At 44.4% G+C, this 25,134-nt stretch overlaps 2 protein-coding genes across 5 annotated transcripts in view; one reads left to right on the top strand and one right to left on the bottom strand.

Annotated features, from left to right (window-relative positions):
* Positions 1–914: 914 nt before the first annotated feature.
* On the bottom strand, positions 915–24,907 carry LOC133124960 (histamine H2 receptor-like). 4 transcript variants are annotated; one of them, XR_009708369.1, is made up of 5 exons: positions 24,777–24,907; positions 17,457–17,633; positions 4,856–6,316; positions 3,672–3,772; positions 915–1,317 (listed from the first exon to the last, which is right to left on the bottom strand). XR_009708369.1 is itself a non-coding variant. In XM_061236573.1 (3 exons), the coding sequence occupies exons 2-3, from the start codon at positions 5,925–5,927 to the stop codon at positions 3,753–3,755; spliced, it is 1,092 nt and encodes a 363-aa protein (XP_061092557.1). In that variant the 5' UTR covers positions 5,928–6,316; positions 10,064–10,098; the 3' UTR covers positions 3,479–3,752. The 4 variants fall into 4 exon arrangements, 1 of the variants encoding a protein (XP_061092557.1); XR_009708370.1 differs by having other exon boundaries at positions 4,856–6,246; XR_009708368.1 differs by lacking the exons at positions 17,457–17,633; positions 24,777–24,907 and adding an exon at positions 10,064–10,098.
* LOC133124959 (dedicator of cytokinesis protein 2-like) overlaps positions 13,317–25,134 on the top strand; it is a 113,357-nt gene continuing 101,539 nt past the window's right edge. The window contains 8 exon segments of the mRNA XM_061236572.1: positions 13,317–13,481; positions 17,515–17,598; positions 17,916–17,956; positions 20,786–20,841; positions 21,014–21,110; positions 22,247–22,395; positions 23,158–23,293; positions 24,717–24,874. Of these exon segments, the coding sequence (XP_061092556.1) occupies positions 13,439–13,481; positions 17,515–17,598; positions 17,916–17,956; positions 20,786–20,841; positions 21,014–21,110; positions 22,247–22,395; positions 23,158–23,293; positions 24,717–24,874 (764 nt within the window). The 5' untranslated portion in view covers positions 13,317–13,438.

The raw sequence follows: 25,134 nt of genomic DNA, 5'->3' as shown, positions 1-25,134 counted from the left end.
GCACAGTCAGCATTGCATTCTGGGGCCCTGGGGCAAATCACTGTACCGAGGGCTAGCGCTGTCCACAGACACGCGTATTACACAGCAGAGGGAAATAGCAGCTCATTTTATATTTCACCCATTCATTTGAAGCCATACACGTGCGGAAACAGTAAACATTTTCAGGATGAATATGAGAAGTTCACTGAATAAATTATTTTCTTGGCACCCTAAAATTAATGTGACCTTATAAATAGGTTAACTATGCCGATGTATGTTGGCATCTGTCGAAAATGAACAAATTCCTTTGAGAACCAAAACAAAATCCAGACCTGCAAGTGAATGTCTGGATTCAGTAGAAATGGAGACATTTTTTTTTTCACTTTGGCATTATTTACATATTTTCTCACATCATTCCAGGCTAAAAGTGTATTATAAACACAGACATGTTGATATTGAAAGTGCTATGACGGATAAGTTACTTATTTTAACTTTAGAAATTGCTACAAAATATAAATAAACAATCTTAAGTCTAGTAGCCTACTCCATCCTGGGATCCAGGAAGTCAGATCTGTTTAGTTTAAAAGGGAGATGATGTATCTTCGATGGGGGATAGGGACAGTAGTTATTCCAGAGACAAATATTTCTATAAAAGCATAATTGTATTCTCATTTTAAGCTGTTTCAGAGCACTTCCCATACATTGCTTATAAACCAGTCTTCATGTTAGTTTTTTAGTTATACATTTCACCTTTCATTTTGTATTTTTCCCCATCACAAATTGCATCTTCATTGCCATCATTGTCATCTTTGTCTAGAATATTTTACTATTGGCATCATCAGGCCGACAGTCAGAATGTAACACAGGATTTTCAACAGTCCAGATAATTACTGATTTTTCATAATTTGTCCAGAAAAACAACACAAAACGAGTTGTCGATCCCTTTGTGGTGTAAACTGAGATCTTCCACTAGAGGGCAGGCTTCTCACAGGTTAGGCAGTCTCATGGTCTTAAACCTAGAGCTTTTTTTTCATTATTATTCTTGGAAGAACTATCAGTTCAGCTGCAGACTGAGTAGAATGAGTTTTTTCTCTGAAGCATCTGGAATTATCACTGTACCAGCAGTGACAGCCATTGACTGCAGATATATGTAGTAGAGACACCATTAACCTCACTGGTCTTCTTGTTTTGAGTCACTCTAGTCCAGTCACATCCTAGGATTAGGTCAGCGGTGCTGATCCCTTCTGAGGTCTGTCTCAGGCTATTTTCAGTGATACCGATTGGTTCATCTGAGGTTTGTCGAAAGCTCCTCCCACAGATGTGGACTCAGCTGATGTGCTAGGGAAAGGAGGAAGCATCATATAAATGAGCATTTTAAACTGAATCCAGCAAATTAAACTTCCAGTATGGCTCAATCCCCCATGGAACAATCCCAATTCATTTCCTGGAACTGAATATCTGTGCAATCTTTCCCACTACATTTGTAAATACAGTAACACACACATAAATTCCCACAGTATTTCTCAGGTAGCATGACCAAGACCAAATTCTCAGAATATCTTTTCTTATGCATGCTAAATTGGTGGAATAGTACATCCACTTTAATTTAGAATTATAATTATATATGATTACTGTTATTATACCTAATTTTCAATAAGGTCATGTGACCTGAAACTGTGGTTTATTGGTAGTTCCTTATTTTTTTCCTTACTTCACAGTTTCACAGATGCAGGTTAAGCTCGGACTACATTGCGTTTTGTATGGAGAATCTCCATTCAGAATTGAATTTAGTCTAGGACTAGACTAAATCTGTGTCTGGGAAACCTGCCCGATGAGTCCTCATTTAATGATTGGCTGACCACAGGACTACATATACAAGAATGGGCTGTAAAATAATACTGTAAAGACAAACGAGCGCCTCGGATTTATAGTGCCATATGTATTCAAAGCCAAGAAAACAGCAGACAAATGATGTGAGCCAATGATGCAAACTGACACTGCTAGCAAAAGCAAAAGGGAAGCTAGCTTGTTATTTTTACGGATATGATCAAAATCGATGCGATATACTATTGCAGTCTGACTTGTACACTTTACACAGAGTCTGCACACTCTCACAAATAAAGTGACAGAAGAGCTACATTTTTGTTCTTCAGGGATCAAATTTCCCAAATGTTCCCTGATAGTACAGCAATGCTCTATTTGCGTATAAATTAGTACACTTTAAATGCAAAAATCATATTAATTGTATGTCCCTTTATGGTACCGCCCCATAGTACCTTTTAAGGCACGTTTCGTACTGTTATTGGGCGCAGACAGACTGCTGCGGGCATCTAATCGACTGGGGGAATTGACCTTGTGGGACAGAGACAGGGACTGACCCAGCTGGTTGCTCTCATCGCTCCCGGGGTAAAGCAACACCACTGTGGTCAGATTAGATCTACAAGAGGAGTAACTGGTGCAATAAAACCTGCACAATCCAGCCGGTTCCTCCCAAGGCAATGGCATGGTAAATTATAGGCATTAGCTGCTATTGACTCAGTGAAAATTGAGTGCCAGACTTTGAGACTTTGGGACATGTCGTTATGCTGAAATGTAATGTATTAGCGAGACTAGCCCCGGCAGCCCAAGTGCAAAGATTTATGTTTCCGAGTTCAAATATTCTGTGTCTACGGACCGAAAATGCTGGATAAGTTTGTTACGCACGGATATTCTTGAATAATGGAATGTTAAAGGGCCACTCAATAATTTCCACTGAACCTTTGGTTGCTTTTCGACCAAAAATCACCGACAGTAGATGGCTACCAAGTACAGTACCTCGTTGGATCATGGTCTTTTTTCATTGTTTTGCACTGGTGTGTTGGTAACCTGGGAAACAGCTTTGCTTACCCCACCGATCTCGATGATACTGAGCCTTTGTTATTGTTGCTGCGGTGGCAGTGCCAAGTGCATATGAGGCCGTTACAGTAGGCATGATTTACTTGGCAAAACGTTAGCTAACTATTCCCTTCTGTAACTCACCTGAGGAGTGAGTGGTGATTTAGTTTCCATGGTGATGGACTGAGCAAGGATTGAAACAAAGACGAATAAAACGGGGGAAGAGGGAAGATGACGAAGGGAGAAAGTAGTGCTACTTTTCCTTTTAAAGTGTTTTTTTATGAGGATCTTTACTGCTATTTTTTTATTAGGATAATAGAATGATATCCTATTTATCTTTTTTTCTCACGGTAGGCCATTAGCATTTTATTAGCAACCGTAATTATTCTGTGGGCCTGTAAACTGAGTGAGAGAATCAGATCATATTGTAACCCTTCTTTTTCTGGCAAGGATGAATCATTCAATACTTATTTGGAAGAAGAACAGATGAGTTGAATTCAGTTCCTGGAATTATCCTTTTTTATTTATGTGTCCCACTCGTTCACTCTCTCACCTCCCCTCCTCCTCCTCCTCCTCCTCACCCCACTGGATTTTTCCCACAGTAAATATTCCCATATTCCCTTATTCCCATGTCGGCAGTGGGTCACAGGGCCTGGCAGAACTGGGCCGCAGTGGGATGAGGGTCACTCCTGCCCTGAGGCTGGCAGTAAAGTTTGGAAGGTCCCTTCCTTATCACGACTGCAGAAACAAACTGCTTTATGTTCTTATCAAATATTAACTTTTCCACCAGAGCCCTCTTTCCACAATACCCCCCCCACCTGCTTCCTTGGCTCGTGTTCAGCGTCGGGACTGAGGAGATTGGCAGCCGATACGCACAGTCAGACAGGTGCAGACAGACGTCAGGAGGAGAGGCAAGGATCTGAAAAACGGTAAAGAGGCTTCAGTTTTTTTTCCAGGAGATATGTCTGTATTGCTTATTTTTGGAGGTCCTGGGCATCCATCATCCTATACCTGACTGGCTCTTGTGGTCTGAGTGCTTGAAACAACAGCATCTGCCCAGCAGTTCATCTGACACAAAATGAGATTTCCTTGCAGTAATGTCCGCCTGTCACTATGCTTTCATCATAGCAACACTTCTTCCTAAATGATATTGATCAGTAACTGTACCTCAGAGCGTATCTATCTGACAGTAACAAGTCTGCCCCACCATGGAGTCTCACTCTCAGCAGTGTGTCTGGCAATGAACATTTCTCATCAAAGTCTGCATTACACACAGAAACAGGAAGAGTTTCCCTCGCGTCTCGTCACTGCAGAAACATTTTAAAGTGAAACTGACAGCGTTTTAGCAGCATCTTATCGGATGCACCCTTTTGTGTTACCTAATGAGGTAAGGCTGATTTATGCTTTGGCGGACGGAACTGTGTCCGATGACGTCTGTGCATTTATGGTTCAACAGTGCGCATTGCTACGACAGCAACCACCCTCTCCACAAACCCGTCCATTTTGCTAGCGAGCTACGTAAACAAAACGTCTTCGTCCAGCCTAAGTAGGAAACTAGTTTCCTCGCCATGGCAACCTTTTGCCTCGGTTTCAGTCGGCCAATCGCAGCGGCATGACAGTTCTGGCTTCTGTCTGCGACCTTACAAAACATCTGCAGGTGTGGGACACCCATTGACACTCAAAAGTGTCGTCAAAAGTGTCGAATTGGCATCATTTTTTGTCCACGGACACGTCACAGATACATAAATCAGCCTTTACCTTTCCTGTCTGTCATTTGTTCTATGTCAGCTTGCAACGGCAGAGAGTTTTGTTCATATGCCGGTACGCTTGCTAGTACAGTCCTGTGTGTTATGCGTCCCGTATGTTGCATTCAGCATGTTTGTGTACTACCTGTCCGTCATTTGTTCTATGTCAGCTGAAACGGCAGAGAGTTTTGTTCCTATGCCGGTACGCTTGCTAGTACAGTCCTGTGTGTTATGTGTTCAGTATGTCTGTGTATTACCTGTCTGGTGAGCCTGGCCGGCGATAGCGCTGCCGTTCGTGTTTCTCTCCTGGAGCATCTGGCCGGCCTCGATGGTGGGCCTCTCCCGGCAGCCGTTGGTGTGGGCGCACAGGAGCACGAAGTCCCCGGGGCTGGGCACGCTGAGGTGGGAGAGGGGCGCGGGGCACACCCTCCGGCAGAGCAGCCGGCCGTACGCGCTGCGGAAGTCCCGGTTGAGCGCGGCGTAGAGGATGGGGTTCAGCGTGGAGTTGGCGTAGCCCAGCCACAGCACGACGGAGAAGGTGGTGGGCGAGTAGCCGTCGCCCTCACGCCAGCCGATGTAGGTGAAGTAGGTGAAGTAGGGCACCCAGCAGACTATGAAGGCGCCCAGCACGGCCGCCAGCGTGGCCGTGGCCTTGTGCTCGCGCACGGAGGCCGCCAGGCTGAGCGAGGACGGCCGGCTGTTGATGCGGCGCGCCTGCCCGCGCGCGATCCGGAAGATGCGGTAGTACGTCCCGCACATGACCAGCAGCGGGAGGTAGAAGGTGGCGAGGGCGTCGAACAGCGCGTAGCCGCGGTTGAGCTCCAGGAGGCAGCGCGACTGGTTGCGGCCGCGCCGGTTCTGCACCTCCAGGTCCGGCGTGTTCCAGCCCAGCTGGATGGGCAGGAAGGACAGCAGCAGCGACACGGCCCAGATGAACGCCATCGCCACGGCGACGCGCGCGGGCGTCACCAGCCCCGGGTAGCGCAGCGGGACGGTGACGGCCACGTAGCGGTCCACGCTGATGGCGAACAGGTTGAGGATGGAGGCGGTGCACAGCATGACGTCCAGGCTGACGTAGATGTTGCAGAAGGTGGCCCCCAGGGGCCAGCGGCCCCCCATCAGCTCCAGCATGGCGGACAGCGGCAGCACCAGCAGGCCCAGGAGCAGGTCGGCTACCGCCAGCGACACGATGAAGCAGTTCGTCACGCACCTCAGCCGCCGGCTGGCACCGACGGCCAGGCACACCACCACGTTCCCCACCACCGTCATCAGGATTATCAGCCCCAGGGCGATCCCCAAGAGCACTTTAAGCACCGTGTCAGACGCCATGTCTCCCTCCCCAGGCACACCCGAACACCGCAACTCAACTCCGTCTACGAGTCGGGGGGGGACCACGTTCGTGGTGTCGATGTGTCTCGCAATTAATCGGCTGACCAGTCAACCGCTCGTCAAGAACACAGCCAGCTCCCACTCATCTTCGCACGGGTGCTGTCAGCTCTTCTTCTATGAATTGGTACAGAAGATACTCCCATTTGTTCACTGGTGCAGGCGACATTGAATACATTGGTGGAGAGGCTTTGCCTCTCAGTTGCGCGATAAGAAATGGACAGGATGTGGGGTGTCACGTGGTCACCGCAGGCCAACCGACCTATAGGGAGGGTGTAGTCGGCTTTCAGAAAAACGGCAACTACCCAGTGGTCGCCATCACATCCACCTTCCTAGTAAATAACAAGAATAAACAGGAGCATCATATGAAAATGCAGCTGTTCAGTGTAAAGTTCATGAAGTACGGTACAACTGTGGTTTTCAAACACAGTCGTGGCAACCGACAGTGTGTGTTTTGGTTTCTAATAGTGCCGATGTGTTGATCAATTAAGGTTTCTGAAAGCACTGTTAATGTTTAATTTCACTTATTATCATTTTGTACCATCACTCATATTCCCACACAGTTCAGGTTTGGCTCACGCACTCACTTTTCATAAATAGTTGGCCTGGCGTCCACACTTTCAGTGATTAGGACCGCCTTCACCTGTCCATTGAATTAAATTAACCCATAACATTGTTTATTTGCACACACACACACACACACACAGACACACACACACATGCACACACAGACACACAGACACACACACACACACACACACACACACACACACAGCTTTCCGTTCACTTTCTCATTGTGACAGACACAGCTGCAAGGCTCTCACCAAGACAAAAAGAAGCAATATAAGAGCAGACTGCAGTCTGCTGTTTCTGTCAGCTCTCATCCTCTAATTTGCCCATACCACAGCCTTCTCATGAGAAGAGAGAAGAGGAACAATTCACCACAGAAGAAGTTCCACAATCAAAAGCAAATAACGATGTGAATAAGTGCAAACCTCCATTGTTGGCAGGTCATGGGACACACATTTGATTCAACCTTTGTATTGTGGTACAGTAAACTTCCAAGTTTTAGTAATCACGAGATACCACAGCACTGCAGACAACAGTCAAATATATAAGGTCAGCTACGAGTTCAGAGTAAGTGATCACTTCCCATGTCTTGCACGGACGTGCACTCACCTCATGTCAATTCTTGCAAGTTGGGAAAAACTGACTTCAGAGAGGCATTCTGGAAAGGGAAAGCGATTAGCTTGTCTCAAGACAACGGCAAAAGCTTTCCACAATCCCATCATACAAATCTGGGGAGAGCAGCAGAGCTGGAAATTGCTATTTAACTTCATATCAGAGACTCTTGCGTTCTCTTTCTATCTCACACACGCTGTTTGCACACACTCACTAACTTGCCCACTCAACACAAGTAGGCCATTGTGGCAAGGTGCAGTCTTACTTAGGAAGCAGAAATGAATGATGTTTGCACTGTGTTATGTAGGACGGTAATCAAGGGCAGATAGGAGGCTGGATAATTTTGCGTCTGTCGATTGGGGGGAGGGGGTTGGTGGCGGTCGGGCGTACAGACGCAAGGTCAGGGCAACACTAAGCGTGTTTGATTCATCGTCATTCTGGCTGTGTTTTCATATTCTGTCTCAGGACTGTCTTTGTGATCATCTACAGTCATTAGTCCAGACCTGGGTCAAATTCATAATGGTTTTGGATTCAAATACTTTTCTATGCTCTGCTGAGCTTGTCTGGTGCATTGGAACCAGTTAAATACTTGAGAACCACACCTTCTGGTCCTCTTGTTTGGCTCAATTGCACCAGGCAAGAGCAATTGAGCACAAAAAAGTATTTGAGTCCAAATCAGTAGTAGTTGAACAAGGTCTGCATTTGCTGCCAAAACCCTGTGCTTTTCAATGACGGCACACAAAAATGGACCTTAAAGCATCAGAATTTGCGCGGTGCCAATGGCGTATAAAAACATGGCCGCACAAAGCACCGTTCCTCTGAAACGGAACCCGGCATATTCAAATCACTAGAGCTTTGTTGGAGCATCACCTTTCGTCCAATCGCAACACCTAAAGGTGGCACAGACACAGTGTGGTAAAATATTTGTCCACAGCAATGTGAAAGACTAGGAAGTGTGTGGTTGCAATTATTGCTGCTAAAGGTGGTGCAACAAGTTATTACGTTTCAGTGGGCAATTAAGCGGGCAATCACTTTTTCACTGGGGTGATGTGGGTGTTTGATAACCTTTTTCATGAAATAAATTGAAATCGTAATTTAAAGAAAACAGTGTTTTGTGTTCACTCAAAATTACATTGTGTCTAAAGATGTGAAACCATTCAGCAGGACAACATGCTACATGCTGCAGTAATAGAGGAAATCAGGAAAGGTGCGCGTGTCATTTAAGTTAATAATTATTTGCAGAGCCTTTTCACTGTGGTAATGAGCACACCCCGTCATAGCAGTTTGCCTGGATTGCTTTTAGATTGCTTTTTCTCCGTGTTTGTCACAGGTTGTTCAGAGTCCCCGCTGGACCTGAGGTGGCAGGAAGCTCTGAAATGTACTCGAGACTCAGCGCTCATTACAGTGCGTTTCTCTCAGCTCGGTCGTACCTGGGGAAGCATCGAGCTGCAAGGGCCAGCCATTTCACCGAGGATATAGAGAATCTCTACAAAAGGTGAAATGACGTTCAACACCTATGCACAAGCCCCGGAGCCACACACCTAATACACAAATCTGTCATACAGCGCAGTATATTTACAAAAAGGAGGGGCGGAGGCAGGTCAGGTGCCATCAGGGATTCCCCATCATTGCTACTTCTATGAATTTATGAAAATATTCTACTTTGACTGAGACGGAGAGAGAGAACATGCTAAAGGTGGTAGGTGCCCTTACTAAAAAAAATAAACATGTGAGCACCCAACATGGGCAGAGTGACATGACATGAACAATACGTATGTGTAATTATTATTATTTCAAGTGAAGTGTTTCGTTTGCTCAGGTGAAAATAGTAGTTTACATTTGAAAAGGTCCGGCACAAGGAAATATGGAGCTCCCATTCAAATGTGTAAAAAAGTGTGTGTGCGTGTGTGTATGTTACATATATATGTTAAATGAATCCATACACACAAATTTGAGTTGGAAATGTGGAAAAATAGGACACACAGTAGTACACAAAATATCACACAGTAGCTGCTACAGCAGTCACTTGCATCAATTCAACTCCCAGAAACTGTCTACATAACTTGCAGGAACACATTCATATATTAATAATTTCACTTTCGAATTCTACAATATCAGATCTTCTCTCAGTCTTATATTCTTCTGTCAATCTCTCTCTGACAAAATAATTTCTGAAGTTTTACTGACTTTTCTGCTGGGAGTGCTTGCTATATTTGATCTTTTGTTTTGTTCTTCTTTTCACTGATGTTTCGTATAATATTTTAAAATCCACACCAAGTGGAACAATAATTAATCATACAAGACACACTTCCTTTAAAAACTACTTTCGGCATGAACAAAAAAAGAAGAAGAAGCCAAATATAAAACCACACACATACAAAAACAGTTCTCTCTCTCACCTGAAGATTTCTGGAGTACACCCATTAATAATGCAGGGTGACAAACCAGATACAAAAAGCTTGTTTAGAAATGACAAAAAGCTCTGGACTGTCCCCTTGCACATACAGGACTGCAGTACCAAGGGAATGGAGAATTCGCTCAATATTAAATATGTACATTTTGATATAGAGATGCTTCAAACTCTCTATTCAAATTGTTAAAAAAAAGTGTTTCTGATAAAAGTTACTTTTATAAGGGATTCTGGGTCAGAAGAAATAACAGCAAGCAATTATTCCAAAAGATTCTGAATGAATCTCCCGTGCCATTAGCATTCACTTTCAGTCTGAGAAGCTGAAAGTCATGTGTGAGCAAAGCGAGATAAAACAAGTGACAAATGAACTAAACACGTGTGGAAACGGACAAAGACAAGACGGCATGTAACAAGATAAATCCTCTGCCGAGCGATACCGACCGCACTCACAGAACATCAGCTTAACAACCAGCACGAATGAGCTCACCTCTAGCCGTCTGCCTGCCCTGAAGAACATCAGCTCGGTCTTCTCTGTGAAGTGCTGAAGAATTTGGCGCTGACGAGGGGCGGGGGGCGGGGGGTGGGGGTTTGGAGGAGGGGGGGTGTGACCACGAGCGTAGGGGTTGGTGTAGGGGCCATGACCGCGCGCGTCCATGTGAACACACTGTACGAGCCTGTGTCTGCAAACGAGAGGTGCAGCGCGAAACAAGACCGCTGGCTCTTCCTCTCTCTCTCTCTCCACGCGCACGGACAGTCCACACGCTCCACTCCGCCCGTCTCGGTTCCATTTCGGTGTACTTGATCGCAGATACCGCAGGTTACCGACAATCAAAATGGTGTCTCGCTCTGGCACTCTCTCCCACCTCTCTCAATTCCATTTTAAGGTTCTTTGTCACAAATACTGTGGGTTGTTAACAATCAAAATGGTGTCTCGCTCTGGCACTCTCCTTTCGATTCCATTTTAAGGTTCTTTGTCACAAATAGGGCACTTACAATGAAAATGGCATTTCTCACACTGATGCTCTCTCTCTACCATTACCTGATGCTCTGTCTTTTTTCTTCAAAAAACTAAAACTGTACATTTTACTGTAAATGGACTCCAACAGAGAGAAAGAGAGAGAGAGAGAGAGAGATGGTAGATGGGGGATTTTTTGGGTTATGCGGGTCTTGTACATTCTTAGGGCAGTGTGATGAATATGGGGATTTTTGGCTACATTAAAGCTCCTCCTTCGATTTGTTTTGCTGATCATTTTTAAATGGCATTTTTTAATAATTCACCATTCTCCATAGAAATTAACTACAGCAGGGATACTCAATCTTATCCAGAAAGGGCTGGTGTGAGTGCACACTTTTGTTCCAACCAAGCAGTTACACACCTGACTCTACTGATCAACCAGCAGTCTTAGTCTTTGCTAATTAAGGACCTTGATCAGTAGAGTCGGGTGTTTAAGTGCTTGGTTGGAACAAAAGCCTGCACCCACACTGGCCCTTTCCGTGTGAAATAGAGTTTCCCTGACCTACTGTATGGTCATATATCACAACAATTCAGCCTTTACAGAGATGCAAGGCAGCGGTCTCCATTATTCCCCTGATTATTTCCCACTGTCATTGGCTGTTGGCTCCACTTAACAACATCAATTGCGTGGTGTTGGTGAATGTGTCAATATCGATAGGTAGGTAGGTAGATATGATTTCAATTTGATCTCTAATGGAAGGAAGGAACCAATCTACAGTTCAAGACATAGTAATTCTTAAGTAATTCTGCCATTCTTGCTTTAAAGATACAACAAAATAATTTGTCCAGATATTGATTACCACATGTGACAGGTTGTTGGGTGTCTCTGTAAGTATTTGGGTCAAGCAAGCCCTTACTTTTATGTGCCAAAGAAGCTGTCAGCATTATTTTTTGATTAAGTTCCAGATGTCCGCGTTCGTTTGACCTACTCCAAGTGAACCAAAACTGCCATTGTGTCAAATGAAAAAAGAGGTAGTGCAGACAAGGAACTCTATTATTAGCTGACGGTTTTATCCAAAGCTACTTACAGTTGATTAGACAGGGGACAATCCCCCCCAGAGCAATGTGGGGTTAAGGGCCTTCCTCAAGGGCCCAACAGCTTATCATGGCTACACCAGGGCTTGAGCCAGCAACCTTCCGGGTCCCAGTCACGTACCTTAACCACGAGGCAACACAGTCTGCCTGTCAGCGTTTGGAGAAAAAAAAGAAAAAAAGATAACCACAAACAGAAAACTAATATGTAGATAAAAGCTTGTTATGACTCAAAGGCTGAGAAGGAAATCCTGGTGTGGCGGTCTGCCTTTCTCTCGTCCGTCTTCATTACCGGTGACTCCCACTTTTGTCCCGTGGTCTGTCTGCCCAAGAGACTGGGGCCCCGCCAGGTTCACCCATCCTGTGCGTAACATGCCTCCGCACTCGCAACCGCTGAGCAAACAAGACCACTCTTTCACTCTGTTATCAGCTCACAGGTTTCTCTGATTACTGTGGAGCGTTATCCAGGGCATCTACAAAGCACAGTGCGAACAGGCACGGCAGATATGGTGAGTCATGGGGACTAATGGCCCTTTATCTGCTGCATGATTCAACTGCATTAAATACCCATATAGAACAGGCCGAAACATACTGTTAGGACATGTCGGGACAAACAACAACATTACTTATGGGCAGCCTGAAGCCTTGCGGTTCAGGTACATGACTGGGACCCGGAAGGTTGGTGGTTCAAGCCCAGGTGTCGCCACTATAAGATCTGCACCGCTGTGGGCCCTTGAGAAGGCCTCACATTGCTCCAGGGTGGATTGGCTCATACTTAGTCTAATCAACTGTAAGTCACTTCGGATAAAAGCGTCAGCTAAATTAATAACATGTAATTTACTGCACAGAGCTTTCCCCTCCCTATACAGTACCCTGCTGTAGATTCCCACCAACAAAGACTACTTCCAAATCTCTACCTACTGCTCCATACTGCCTTCTGCTTCCTGCTCCTATTTGCATGCTTCTGTAAGAACACTTAAACAGAGAAATGTACAGCACAGGCACAAGAAAAAGTACAGCATCTACGGTTAGGCACCTTACTGTAGACACACAAGCCTTTCGCCCTAGACATTATGAGGCAGCCTGTAGCCCATGGCTGGGATCTGCAAGGTTGATGGTTCGATTGTGGCCAGAATAAGATCCGCTCAGCTATAATAAAATAATAAAAACTAAAACAAATGCCTTACATGCTGCATGTACTGTATTTCCAATGCATGTGTCCATACACTTTATTAAACATGCCTGCGCAGCACAGTATATTGAACAGTGAACACATCTCCACAATCACACTCAAGCATAGGCACTCTGTAAGTACTGCAAGACTAGCCCCCCAGAAGACATTAGTATCATAGTTCTGTGGGAATAGCGGCCTCTAGTGGACACATTACGGGACTTCATTGTTATTGTTCGCCCTTTACAAATGCATTACAATTAAGTTACAGCCAGCCAAGCTGTAATGCCGATACACGTTTATTAGTAAAATGTTTATTGCAATTTTAGGTCATCATAGGCTTCGTGCCTACGCTGGGTTTGACGCCCGCATTATAGGCACGTCGTTCAGCCACAGCGTTGAGAGCACACCACGGTTCGAGGCAGTGGAGGTACGATGTCTACCCTGACTGCGCAAGAAGAGGAAGGAAGGAGGGGGCGGAGACCTTCTCTCAGAGAAACGCAGAAGTGAGAGGTGTCCCGGAAGCTGTCAGTCAGAAGACGAGAGAAAGAAGGACAGTCAGATAGAGGGAGCGAAGGAGAGAGGGCCAGCAAGAAAGGACGAGAGAGAGAAGAAGAGAAGAGCCAGAGAAAACTCCCTCCACCATGGCTCCATGGATGAAGACCACCCGGGAGAGATATGGCGTGGGTAAGAAGCTCCCCTCTCACCTGCCGGTCCTCAGCCCTCACCCTGATGCTGCCCTGGACCACACTTCCTGTTAAACAGGAAATGGGCGGGTGTGGTCCAACAGACACGGTAACAAAAAAAGGATCTATGCACACACATCATGTGTAAATATATGCGTTTCCTCGACCTAAATTTGAGTACGGAGTGAGGCTTAAGGCTGACGGATACAGCATGGCTCACAGTGTCAGTCAAGTACAAAGGGGATGAGTTTTAATGTTACTATCCTGCAGCATTGTACAGATGTTTCTCCATGTAACAGTGCACCCCCCTTGCCTGTAGGCTCTGCTTGCGTATCTTTTTCAACACTTATTTTATTTCAGCATGGTATAGGCATGTGGAGTTATCACATTTGAGAATATGTATGATGATAATGTATGATTGTCTGCACTGGAGACTTACGGTACAGTAGCACACGATTGTGACTGTAACACTCAAAGTCTTTAGAGTTGATCTACCAGTACCTTGGATAAAATTCCTTGGAGTTGGGTTTTAGTCAAACCCAGTGGAAACCTATGGAGGAGTTCTGGTTTCAGTCAGAGATCGGTGTCGTCCAGTACAGCCAAATAAATTCCTTCCGGCATACGACAAGCTCCACTGTCTGTTTCACCAATACGACATGCTGTGACCCGACACTATTATGGATTCAGTGGGGTCTCATCAAAGCTGGCCCTCTGGGCATGCGACGTCGGGAATTGCCTCTTTTTCTTTTGGCAATCTACCCTTTATCCCAGCTTCAATCTATCCCTGATAGAAGTTTTTTTTTAGATGGTCTCTGTCATTCACTCTGAAAAAGGAACGGAGCGAGACTTTTCTGGCAGAATACAGTGCCAATCGGTGGGAGTCATGTCATTAAACCCAAAGTACTGAGACTGAAATAAACAAACGCATTTTCTGTATTAATGATCGGCCTGTGTTGCTGTATGAAAGAAACCATCTACGGGCTTTAGAGTTGGAACTTTTGGACTCTATTTACTACCCAAAATAACAAGGCCTAACTGACGATCAGAGAAAACACAAAGTAAACACACATTATTATACGCAGACAATATCTAATTAGTCCCATTCTAGGTTCACTTCTAATGGTTGAAAAAACAATGATGTGATTGAAATGTTCATTGGTTGTTTTACTGCATAGACTAATTGTTGGTTTTGAAGATGTCATTTGAAAGTGACCTTTCTTTTTTGAACGGCTCTGCTGAGCATAGCACTGGCTACTGATGCAGTCATTTATAATTTTACTTCTTATGTTCACATTGCACTGTACTGGAAAGAATTGTTGTTGACTGCTTCTAAACTTCATTGTTTAATTTATGCACAGTGTCAAAATGGCCGCTCTCATGCCATCGCCAGTACTTTGATAGTATTGATGTTATCAAAAGCAATTAGCTTCAGGCTGCACAGACACATCTTCGGTGATGAGAATACTTTGAAATCTATCAGAGTCCCCTGAATCCGTTATAGTGTATTTAACACTGATAGAGTTGATTTACCACAAGTAAATCATTGTGTATTAAACAATTAACCATGGATTTATTTATTCTTAGCATGGCATACAGTATGATTGTCCTTTGCATGGACACTTAATCACACATTACTGAAGGAAAACAGGGAAAGAAAACAGTAATATCGCAGGCCTAAACCAAGGATAGCTGTTTATTGATGTCTTTGCTGACATCTCATTTTCAACCAATTCATTTTAAAATGGTATGAGTCGGTGAATTAATGCTACTGTATTTCTCTGGAAGGCCATGCCATTTGATCTTTTAGATTTTGTGGAGCAACTGATCGGTTCTCAACTGAAATGTGTGGTAAGAGGCAGGAAGTGAGTGTGAGAGGAAGAAGCAGGGTTTTGTGGTGCAGAAATAGCGCTGCTATATCACTTTAAAATACACAGACATTAAAGGTACGGTACGTACCCTTGCTTCTGAGCACGACATGCACTTTAACTGCGACTGCATACTATATTTACATTCCAACTGCAACTGCATACTATATTTACATCCTAACTGCAACTGCATAATATATTTACATTCTAACTGCAACTGCATACTATATTTACATTCTAACTGCAATTGCATATTATTTTTTACATTCTAACTGCAATTGCATACACTATGTAAAATCTACTTGCACTTGCATGTAATCTCTCATTGGATGTAAAATGACACTAAAATGCTACGGGTTTACTTGGGAGCATGACAGCTTTTGAGGACAGTATAGACAACGTGGGTTAAAGGAAAGACCTGCACACGAGATGTTTCACCGCGATACCCAGAGTTCAAGGGTGCAAACTGGACAATACAACTCAGCTTTGGAGAAACCTCGCAAGGTGCATTTGATTGTATTACGCTCGTATCTCTGGTTGTATAGCTTTTCCAGATATTGTACAACCACTCGTGCCAAGAAAGAGATAGGGATTTGTACTTGCCCTGAGGATACAGGGACTCGTGCCAAGAGAGGTAATTGTCAGGTACTGTGGCCATTTCAGCGAAGGTCGGACTGTGCGGATCAATTCCTTGAGCCATTGTGCTCATCCATTCACAGGAAAAGTGGAGTGTAGCTTTGAAACCAGTGTGGGATTCAGACAACTGTCCCCTCTGGCGCTACAGGGCCAGCCTGTAGCCTAGTGGCTAAGGTGCATGGACCTGGAGAGGTGGTGGGTCACGCCCCACTGTACCCATGACAAGATCTGCACAGCTGTTGCAAGGCCCTTAACCCTGCATTGCTCCGGGAGGGAATGTCTCCTGCTTAGTCTAATCAACTGTCCAAAGTCACTTTGGATAAAAGCATCAGCTAAATAAGACATTTTTACAAAGTAAATTATTATTATAAATTATAATGCAGGCCATATGCAAATCAAAAATACTGTGGAATCCAAGTGGCTGTTTTTTAACCAAATCCCAGAATAACTGTGGATAAACCTACAGTGTTACAGATATACCTGCAGTGTTAAAGGTATACGTGAAGAGTTAAAGGCATACCTGCAGTGTTAAAGGTATACCTGCAGCGTTAAAGGTATACCTGAAGTGTTTAAGGTATACCTGCTGTGTTACAGGTATACCTGAAGAGTTAAAGGTATACCTGCAGCGTTACAGGTATACATTATACACAAGAAATAGCAGCTAGCTAGAAGGCTGCTGCTACAGTATTAAAGTGTCAAACAGGACACACTCTTCACAGAAATGGCTCAGTAGAAATGACGAGTAACCAGGACCAACAGCGGCAGACAGAGAATTTGGGTTAGCTTGGATAAAGAGGTCTAACATTCACAGGCAGGAATTACAAGTAAACGCACTAATGACCTGCTTTCACTGGCACCTGACATGCTGTTGCACTGACTTCAGTCACGTTCTATTATAGGAAGCCTCATCCCCTTACAGGTGCCCGAATGCTGTCCTATTACAGGTGCTGTTATGACTCACTGTCACACACATTATAATTGCCTGTGCACACACACCCGCACACACATACACTTTTGACTTGCTGGTAAATCTACCATAATCACATTTTGCTTAAATGCACTCAAATTACTTGCTATTATATGAACTCTTGTGACCTGCTGTTAAAAAAACTTTCATTCGTACCGTAACTCATTGCACTGACGTGTTTCAAGCGCTATCAAAATCTGCAGTTACACCACCTGTCGCCATGTAAAAATTAAAATATTTATTTTTTACAGAACTGTAGCAATTGTTTAAACCAGCGGCCCTCGCTCCTGGTCCTGGAGAGCCGCAGGGTGTGTTGGCTTTTGCAGTTAACTGATCAATTAAAGCCATTAATTACACTCACCTCACCTGGTTTCTGATTGGCTGCTGATATGAAGGTGAAAAATGAAGCCCAGCATACCCTCTGGCTCTCCAGGACCAGGAGTGAGGACCTCTTATTGTTATGTTATATTATATGTCACGGTGTTATGATTGTGCATTTAAAATGAACCTGAATTTTCTCGGTCCTCTCCTCCCTCATCTCCTCCGTGGGCTCCTGTGGCTCTCAGTTAAGTGGAACTTCAGAGGCAGTGGGGAGAAGCACCTTGCTCTGGAGGTGGGCGACACCGTCCACATAGAGGAGTCATGCGAAGGTCAGCACTTCAGCCCCCTCTCACACCTCGGTGGCCTAAACCGGGGATCCACGACAAACATAACAGACATCTTAAAGAAAATGGTGACAAGGGTGACATTCCAAAATTAAAACCTTAATCTTAAAATAAGGTGCGTTTCAAATTAATGTAGAAATGTGTCCTGGTATCAAAAGTCCAGGTTCAAAAGTAAATAGTCATCTCAAAGAACAAAACTATTTTTTTCCACTTGATGTTGGTGTGGGAGTTGCTGTTTGTTTTCAGCATTATGTAGGCCATCAGCAGCCTCAGCTCATTCTGTCTCTCCTCTGTGGTTTCAGGCTGGTTCAAGGGCTCCCTGACCAGGGACAAAGCAAAACAGGTAAGATGGCTGACAGGGGTGGTACAAACAAAATGGCCGCTGTGGCTTATGTAACTAACATTGTTTATCGTTCTGCTACGGCCGAGCAGAGCATTGGTGGCACTGAGCGATTGAGGTGTGTTAACTTTGATGTAAAATCCAGTTGTGACCAGCTTCGGTCTTGGCAGTGTTTGACACAGATCCGGGATTACTCCCTGATAAATTGCATGTGAATATATACAGTGCACAGACAGTGACCTCTCTCAGAAGTGGATAGGGAGGGTATTCACCCGTAAAAATGTCCATGTCAACCTTGGTCTGTAACAGCCGGGGAAGTGAGAACAAGTGTGTGATGAGTTAGATCTGGAATATAAGTGAAAGAACCAGCCATCTTCTGACTGGGTTTCACTTCTGATTGCGTGACCCCAGGGCTGCCTCCGGCCCTTGTAATGCTGGGGGAGTGGGGGTAGATAGTATTCATGGATTTGGCGGGGGGGGGGTCTGGTTTTTTTCCATCCATTTTCCATTCCAAGGTTGAGATTCTTCAGACAACGCATGCTGTCTCTTCAATCTAATACACATATCCAAAATAATAGCACACCGGATGTGAAAGCCTCAGACACAAACAAATTTGGGACAACGCATCGGCTCGACTTTGTCACATTGAACAAAATCTTTTTTTATTTTTATCTCCCCAACAGCTTCAGTCATCATCTTACAGGCCTTATCATTACTCAGAGGAAGCAGACAGAAGGCATTATCTTATCTCCCCGTTTGACACTTTTATAGTCTCCAGTCAATGCCATCTGAAGGAAAAATCTCCAATTAAAGAATGAAAACGAGAAGCACCACTCATTCCAGTTCAGTCAAAATGAGATTGATCCATTCAGAATTATATTTAACATGCAAAATATCCATGTTTTGAAAACTCAATTATCTTTTCACAAATACCCACCTCCGTATCACTGAAATACATGTTTTCACTCAGGAATATCACACTCTGTAATCAGAAGTTATCAATTCCTGATGGAGGAATAAAACTCAATTAAACTGCAATACATTAACTTACAACACTGCTACTTTCTGGAAGACCAACTATTAAATATAATAACATCACAAGCCAAATCCAACACCCTTGGATAGATATTGATTCAATTAAGAATCACAAAGGTTTATAAATCATTGCGACGCTTCCAAAACAATTTCTGAAAATCGATACAGATTTCAGCCAATCTGGCACCACGCAACCCCCCTCCGGGTGTATAAACCGATAGCATTTCTGTGCAATAAAGCCATCCTGCTCAAATCATGAGCAATACAAAGGGATCACTCACTCGGGCCAATATGGAAATAATACAATACGGCAAGTGCAGCACTTTCCTCTACAAAAAAAAAAAAAACACGTTCCCATCGCTGCCCCTCAGTTGACAAGGTCTGTACCCCCTGTCGCATAAATGTGAAACAGGAGGGGAGTTGGTGCGGTGACAGACTGGCAGAACACTATCGATTTTCAAAAAATGTATATTCAGTATATTTGCAAGGTGATACGGTACAGCGGATTCCATGCCGGTCTGAAGGAGCTGAACGCTTTTAGTGGTGCGGACGGGGAGATCTGCCAACAGACCACGACTAGCAATGACACTCTAGGCCCGGAATCAGGCGGCGAGTAGACCGCGCGGTTAGGAGCGTCCGTGACTTCTCCTGATTGTACTTTGCCGAGGACATGAGCTACTGACACGATGTTCCGTGTGAAGGGGAGCCCGTCATCCAGGGCGACAGCGATTTCACGCTCCGGTTTAATCAGCGATGCCAGAAGCAGATGGGTTTTCACGGACCTCAGCGTTTCCCCTTTGCCCACGTGAGACTATCGCAGATGGTCAAACTCAGCACTTTCTCACTGAACTGAAAGTGAAAGGCACCCTGCAACTGCTTGGTCATTCATATTCTAAAAAAAATTAAATAAATAAATAAATAAATAAATAAATAAATAAATAAATAAATAATCATTAAAAGGCTTTAAATACCACCTGTTGTTATTCATGATAATTGTGAGATCTCCATTCTTTGGTCTAGTTTTTATAGATTCAATCTGTATATATTGTGTTGATATGCTGCATAGTACGTTATTAGGTAGACCTGTACGCTGGCTTGTTATAAATATTTAATCAGCCAATCATGTGGCCACGACTAAATGCATAAAAGCATGCAGATGTGGTCAAGAGGTTCAGCTGTTTTTCAGACCATGTGTCACAATGGGGAAGCAATGTGATCTAAGTGACTTTGACTGTGGAATGATTGTTGGTGCCAGAAATACAGAACTCAGAAATCTGAGAAACTGCTGATCTGGGATTTTAATGCACAACAGTCTCTAGAGTTTACAAAAAAATATCCAGTGTGCTGCGGTTCTGCAGGCAGAAACGCATTGTTAATGAGAGAGGTCAGAGGAGAAGGGCCAAGACTGGTCCAAGTTGACAGGAAGGTGACAGCAAATGCAAACAACCACCTATTACAACAGTGGTATGCAGAAGAGCATCTCTGAACACACAACACGTCAAACCTCTTAAGTGGATAGGCTACAGCAGCATAAGTCTCAAGTCTTAATAAGTCTTAACTCTAATAAATACCTAATAAAGTGCTCATTGAGCGTTCCGCCATTGACCACTTTATTAGTGCTTCATAAGCAACGATGTATTTACTTGTGTTGATGCAGGACTGCATCCCTGTGTGAAATGCCTGAGAGTAGCTCCGCTCTGCGCCTCTCTCTTTACCGTCTGGCCATCCAACTTTTATTTGTCGACTCCGATTTGTTTTATTGTTGAGACAAATGCCCTGACGTGATGTTCTCCACAGGGGGCATTTCCAGCCACTTTCATCCATTTGAAGGAGTTTATCGTCGAGAAGAGGGGGTAAGGATCAGAGCATCTATTTGGTGCTCCGGCGAACATGAGCACTCACTGTACGGTACTGATGCCAACGCTAACACTGAGCCGGCAGCCCCTACCACTCACTGTAGAACTGCTTACGTTACAGAGCTGACGGAGTGAACCCAGATGTGGTAATACCTGTCTCTGTCCACAGGGGGCAGGATTTGGTGGCCTCGGCCGAGATGCCCCTCGTAAAGGAGGTGACCACCACGCTGCGGGAATGGGGAACAATCTGGAAAACCCTGTTTGTGGTAAGGGCTGTGTTTTCCGTAGCGTATATGCAATCAGTTTAACAATTCGCTTACATTGGTGTATGTATGTGTTTATTCCACACGTAATTCCAATTTTTAACAGGCAAGGTCAGACCCTTATGCAATTACGTGGGCTACTAAACGTACATAAATCCATGCCTTGTCTATCTTTTAATTGGTTCTTTTAACTCGTGTGGGGACTTCTGCCGCAAGAGCAGGGCACCTTTGCCGCAAACGTGGCTTTGGAGCCATAACTCTGGTGTTGATGACAAGCACTCAGTGTAACGTGGGACAATATGAGTCTAACTGCTTTAGCCACCCGAGACTCAGGCTCCCACAATTCCCTCTTCAATCCAGCTCAGTTTTTCATGTGGCTGGAGGTAGATTTAAACTACGCCGTGAAGTGAGAACGTCACGGTTTGATTTAAACGACTATAAAAACCTGGCTTAAGGCAGTTTGTCGTAAGTACGGTAAAAACAATCGATTTGAAAAATATTGAGTGGAACTGAAGTGGTGCTGAACGCATTGAGCGGAATTGAAGTAGTGGATGGAATGAAAGCATCGATGATTGAATCTCTATAATCTCATTTTGTACTTTAATGGGTAGTTTTTGTGTACAATGAAGGATATTTACATATTTACATGTATTATTTAGAAAATATTTTTGAAGTTTATAATGACTTGGCAACTGTCAACAAACATTAATCTATAATAATAATAATAATAATAATAATAATAATAATAATAATCATCATCATCATACTAATACTAATACTAGCAATAATGTTAAGTATAACTAAGTCAGCTCTTTACCCAAATTAGAATTTAAATGGTATTTCAGTTCTCACTTGGAATGACACTCCACCCTGGTGCAAACCAAAATCATGCATGTTTTTATAATTTCCCGAGTGCAAGGCAGGAGACTCCTCTCTCTTTAGACAGAGGTGTCCAGGGGTCAGAAAGTCAAAGTGTTTTTTCACGTGTTTTCCTTCCAACCATAAACGCAGGTAGCAGGTCAGAACTGATTAGAGAAATCAGCAGGCTGAAGGAATGTGCTAATCCGGGCGATTGGAACAAAAACAACGGGGAAAGAGTTTCACTGTCTGAAGCGGGATTTTCCGCCCCCTGTCTCCAGATGAATAAGAAGGAGCGCGTGCAGCAGGTGCAGCGCCTCATGTGGGACCTGATGGAGTGGCGTTCCCAGCTGCTGTCCGGAACGCTGCCCAGCGACGAGTTTAAGGAGCTGAAGCAGAAGGTCACCTCCAAAATCGACTACGGCAACAAGTAGGGAAACCCGTCGACCGTCACCGTGACCCCGCGTCTCCGTTCGACTTTCCTCAGCTAGCGTTAGCCACACTGCAGCTACGGTAGACAGCTGACCGAACACGGTAACTTAGCAACAACATATCTGTCAGGATTCAGGTGTCCCTATGAGTGCCATTGCACATAACAAGTATTTTAGTCTTATGCGCCGTCCATCCATCCGTCCATTATCTTAATCCGCTTATCCTGAACAGGGTCGCTGGAGCCCATCCCAGCATACATTGGGGCGAAAGGCAGGAATACACCTAGGACAGGTCGCCATTCCATCGCAGTGCACACACACCATTCACTCACACACTCATACCCACGGGAAATTTAGACTCCAATCAGCCTAATATGCATGTCTTTGGACTGTGGGAGGAAACCAGAGTACCCGGAGGAAACCCACGCAAACACGGGGATAACATGCAAACTCCACACAGAGAGGCCCTGGTGACCGGGATTCGAACCCAGGACCTTCTTGCTGTGAGGTGGCAGTGCGAAAATAGTGCATTTCGACTCATTTCAAGATTTGCCAATGGGATAAGGAAGTTTCACTTTTCAAGCAAACCTCATTTTAAGATTGGCAATTGAAGGAGACACAATTGAAGCAAACATTAACTTGAAACAAGTCAATACTTCAGAAAAAAAGCTCTTAAGTCTTAAGACAACATGACCGTTTTTGTTAAGACGGACATCTATTTGCGCGTGTCGCAGCGCCTGAACCGGTAGCTTCCGTTGCAGGATCCTCGAGCTGGACCTGGTGGTGCGAGACGACATCGGAAACATCATGGACCCGGACAACACCAGCGTCATCAGTCTATTCCGGGCCCACGAAGACGCCACTGTGAAGATCACAGAGCGCATCAAAGAGGAACAGGTGTGGGAAAGAGAGAGGCGAAGACAGGGATAAGAGGGAAGGGAAGTAGAGGAAGGCCGGTACTCGATGCCTAATGGCACGGATGTAGAATTATGTTGGGTCATATGATATGGAGGACTGAGAGTACAACAATGGATACATTATAAAGGTCCATAGAAATATATAAATATAGGTCTATAGAAATATGTGAATCAATACATACGGAATACAAATTATTTATAAATAACAAATTAAGATAAAAATTTATGTAGCCTATGTATATAGCCTATTTCTTTATTTCCACATAATGTTTATGACATTATTATTTTATCTATTTCCGCATGTATTTATTCTGCTTATAGTTATGTTTTACTTGACGTTGGTCAATCAACCTGTTTTGATCTACGGGCCAAGTCTGAGCAACGAACGAACTACACAGATGTATGTATTCGTCGTTCAACTTATGCTCTGGTAGCGCGTGGCAAGCAGACCCGCGGATCTTTATTTACTTTTATGATCTCCATCATGTCGTAACTCTTGAGAGAAAACCGCGGATAGGTTAGAGGCTGTCGGCTTAGATACGTACGTCGTACCGCAATGTGAGGCTTCTTTGACACAGCGAAAGATGGCATAATTGGCTCGCAGCTCCAAGGGAGGGACTTAGCAGGGACTAGTAGGGATCGCCGCGTGCATGCACCCTGGTGCGCCTCGGAATTACGGTCGCAGGCTGTCAGACGAGACGGCTTGAAGAAGGCGTGTTGTTCTCCCTCTGGGCCGCCGAAGGGACGGGGTCGTAAGCGGTGTATACCCAGCTAACACACTAATTGGATTAGATAGGGTACAATTGGCTACCAAATTGGGAGAAAAAGGGGAAAATTGGGAAAAATTATAAAATAAAATAAACAATAAAAAAAGATATAGCGAAGGATGAATGAGTGATATTTTACGTTTCTCTCGTGAAATATGCGGAAGTTGATCCAACAATGCTAACATCCACAGCGAAAGTAGGAAACATTTTGTCAGGACTACCTAGGCTACTGACAGTGCCGGGCACAAGACAGCGCATGCTTGTATGTTGCAAACGTTATATATTGCAACTTCAGCTTATTAAGGAAACGCTGCAATGTCGTAGCTGATATGTTATTAAGAAGCATGTAAGTAGCTGACCTACGAACATCACAAAATAAGGTCCACTGAAATAAATTATTTACTTATGTATTTGTTTGTTTGTTGGTCCCACTGTCATAATGTCCCTTCTTTAGGTTACTCTGCCATGAACAGTACTGCGAGTACTTTCCGGAAGTACAATGAACGAACGAGTGAGCCGAACGAACGAATCTTTTGAACAAACGAGCCCAGAGCCCAGAGATCCGGCTCACTTAAATGCACGAGCGTTCCCATCACTACGCCGTCTATGAATTGAACTCTCCGTTCCGCTTTGCAGCACAATGTCCAGTCGGACCACTCGGGGATCTCTGCGCGGATCCAGTCGTCCCCCACTCACAGTCTCTACGTCTTCGTCCGTAACTTCGTGTGCCGCATCGGAGAGGACGCCGAACTCTTCATGTCCCTCTACGACCCCAACAAACAGGCTGTCATCAGGTCAGGAACGGAAATATTTTCACTCACCCTCCTCCATTTCCCCCTGTTCTCTTTGACCCCCTGCAGGTGTGGCGATATCTGTATCACCAAGAATACGGTCTTTGTTGTAACTATGAACTCACACACCTGATTTAATGAATGCACCAATCAAACCACCCAAAATGCCCTTGATTAGTTCAATCAAGTGTGTGAGTTCCTGGTTACAACAAAAACCTTCTGGCAAGTGGTTCCTGAGGACAGGAGTTGAGAAACGCTGATGT

Source organism: Conger conger, chromosome 3 (assembly GCF_963514075.1).
Source record: "Conger conger chromosome 3, fConCon1.1, whole genome shotgun sequence".
Lineage (NCBI taxonomy): Eukaryota > Metazoa > Chordata > Actinopteri > Anguilliformes > Congridae > Conger > Conger conger.
The sequence above is the reverse complement of the archived record's forward strand: the minus strand, read 5'-3'. Positions and strand labels throughout refer to the sequence as shown.

Bases quoted from the DNA above. Each gene is read 5' to 3' on its own strand.
- LOC133124960 (XM_061236573.1), bottom strand. From the start codon at position 5,927: ATGGCGTCTGACACGGTGCTTAAAGTGCTCTTGGGGATCGCCCTGGGG. The intron at 3,773-4,855 runs GTAATACACAGA...ACCGTTTTTCAG, and splicing joins CGGCCAGGCTCACCAGACAG to ATCCTTGCCTCTCCTCCTGA.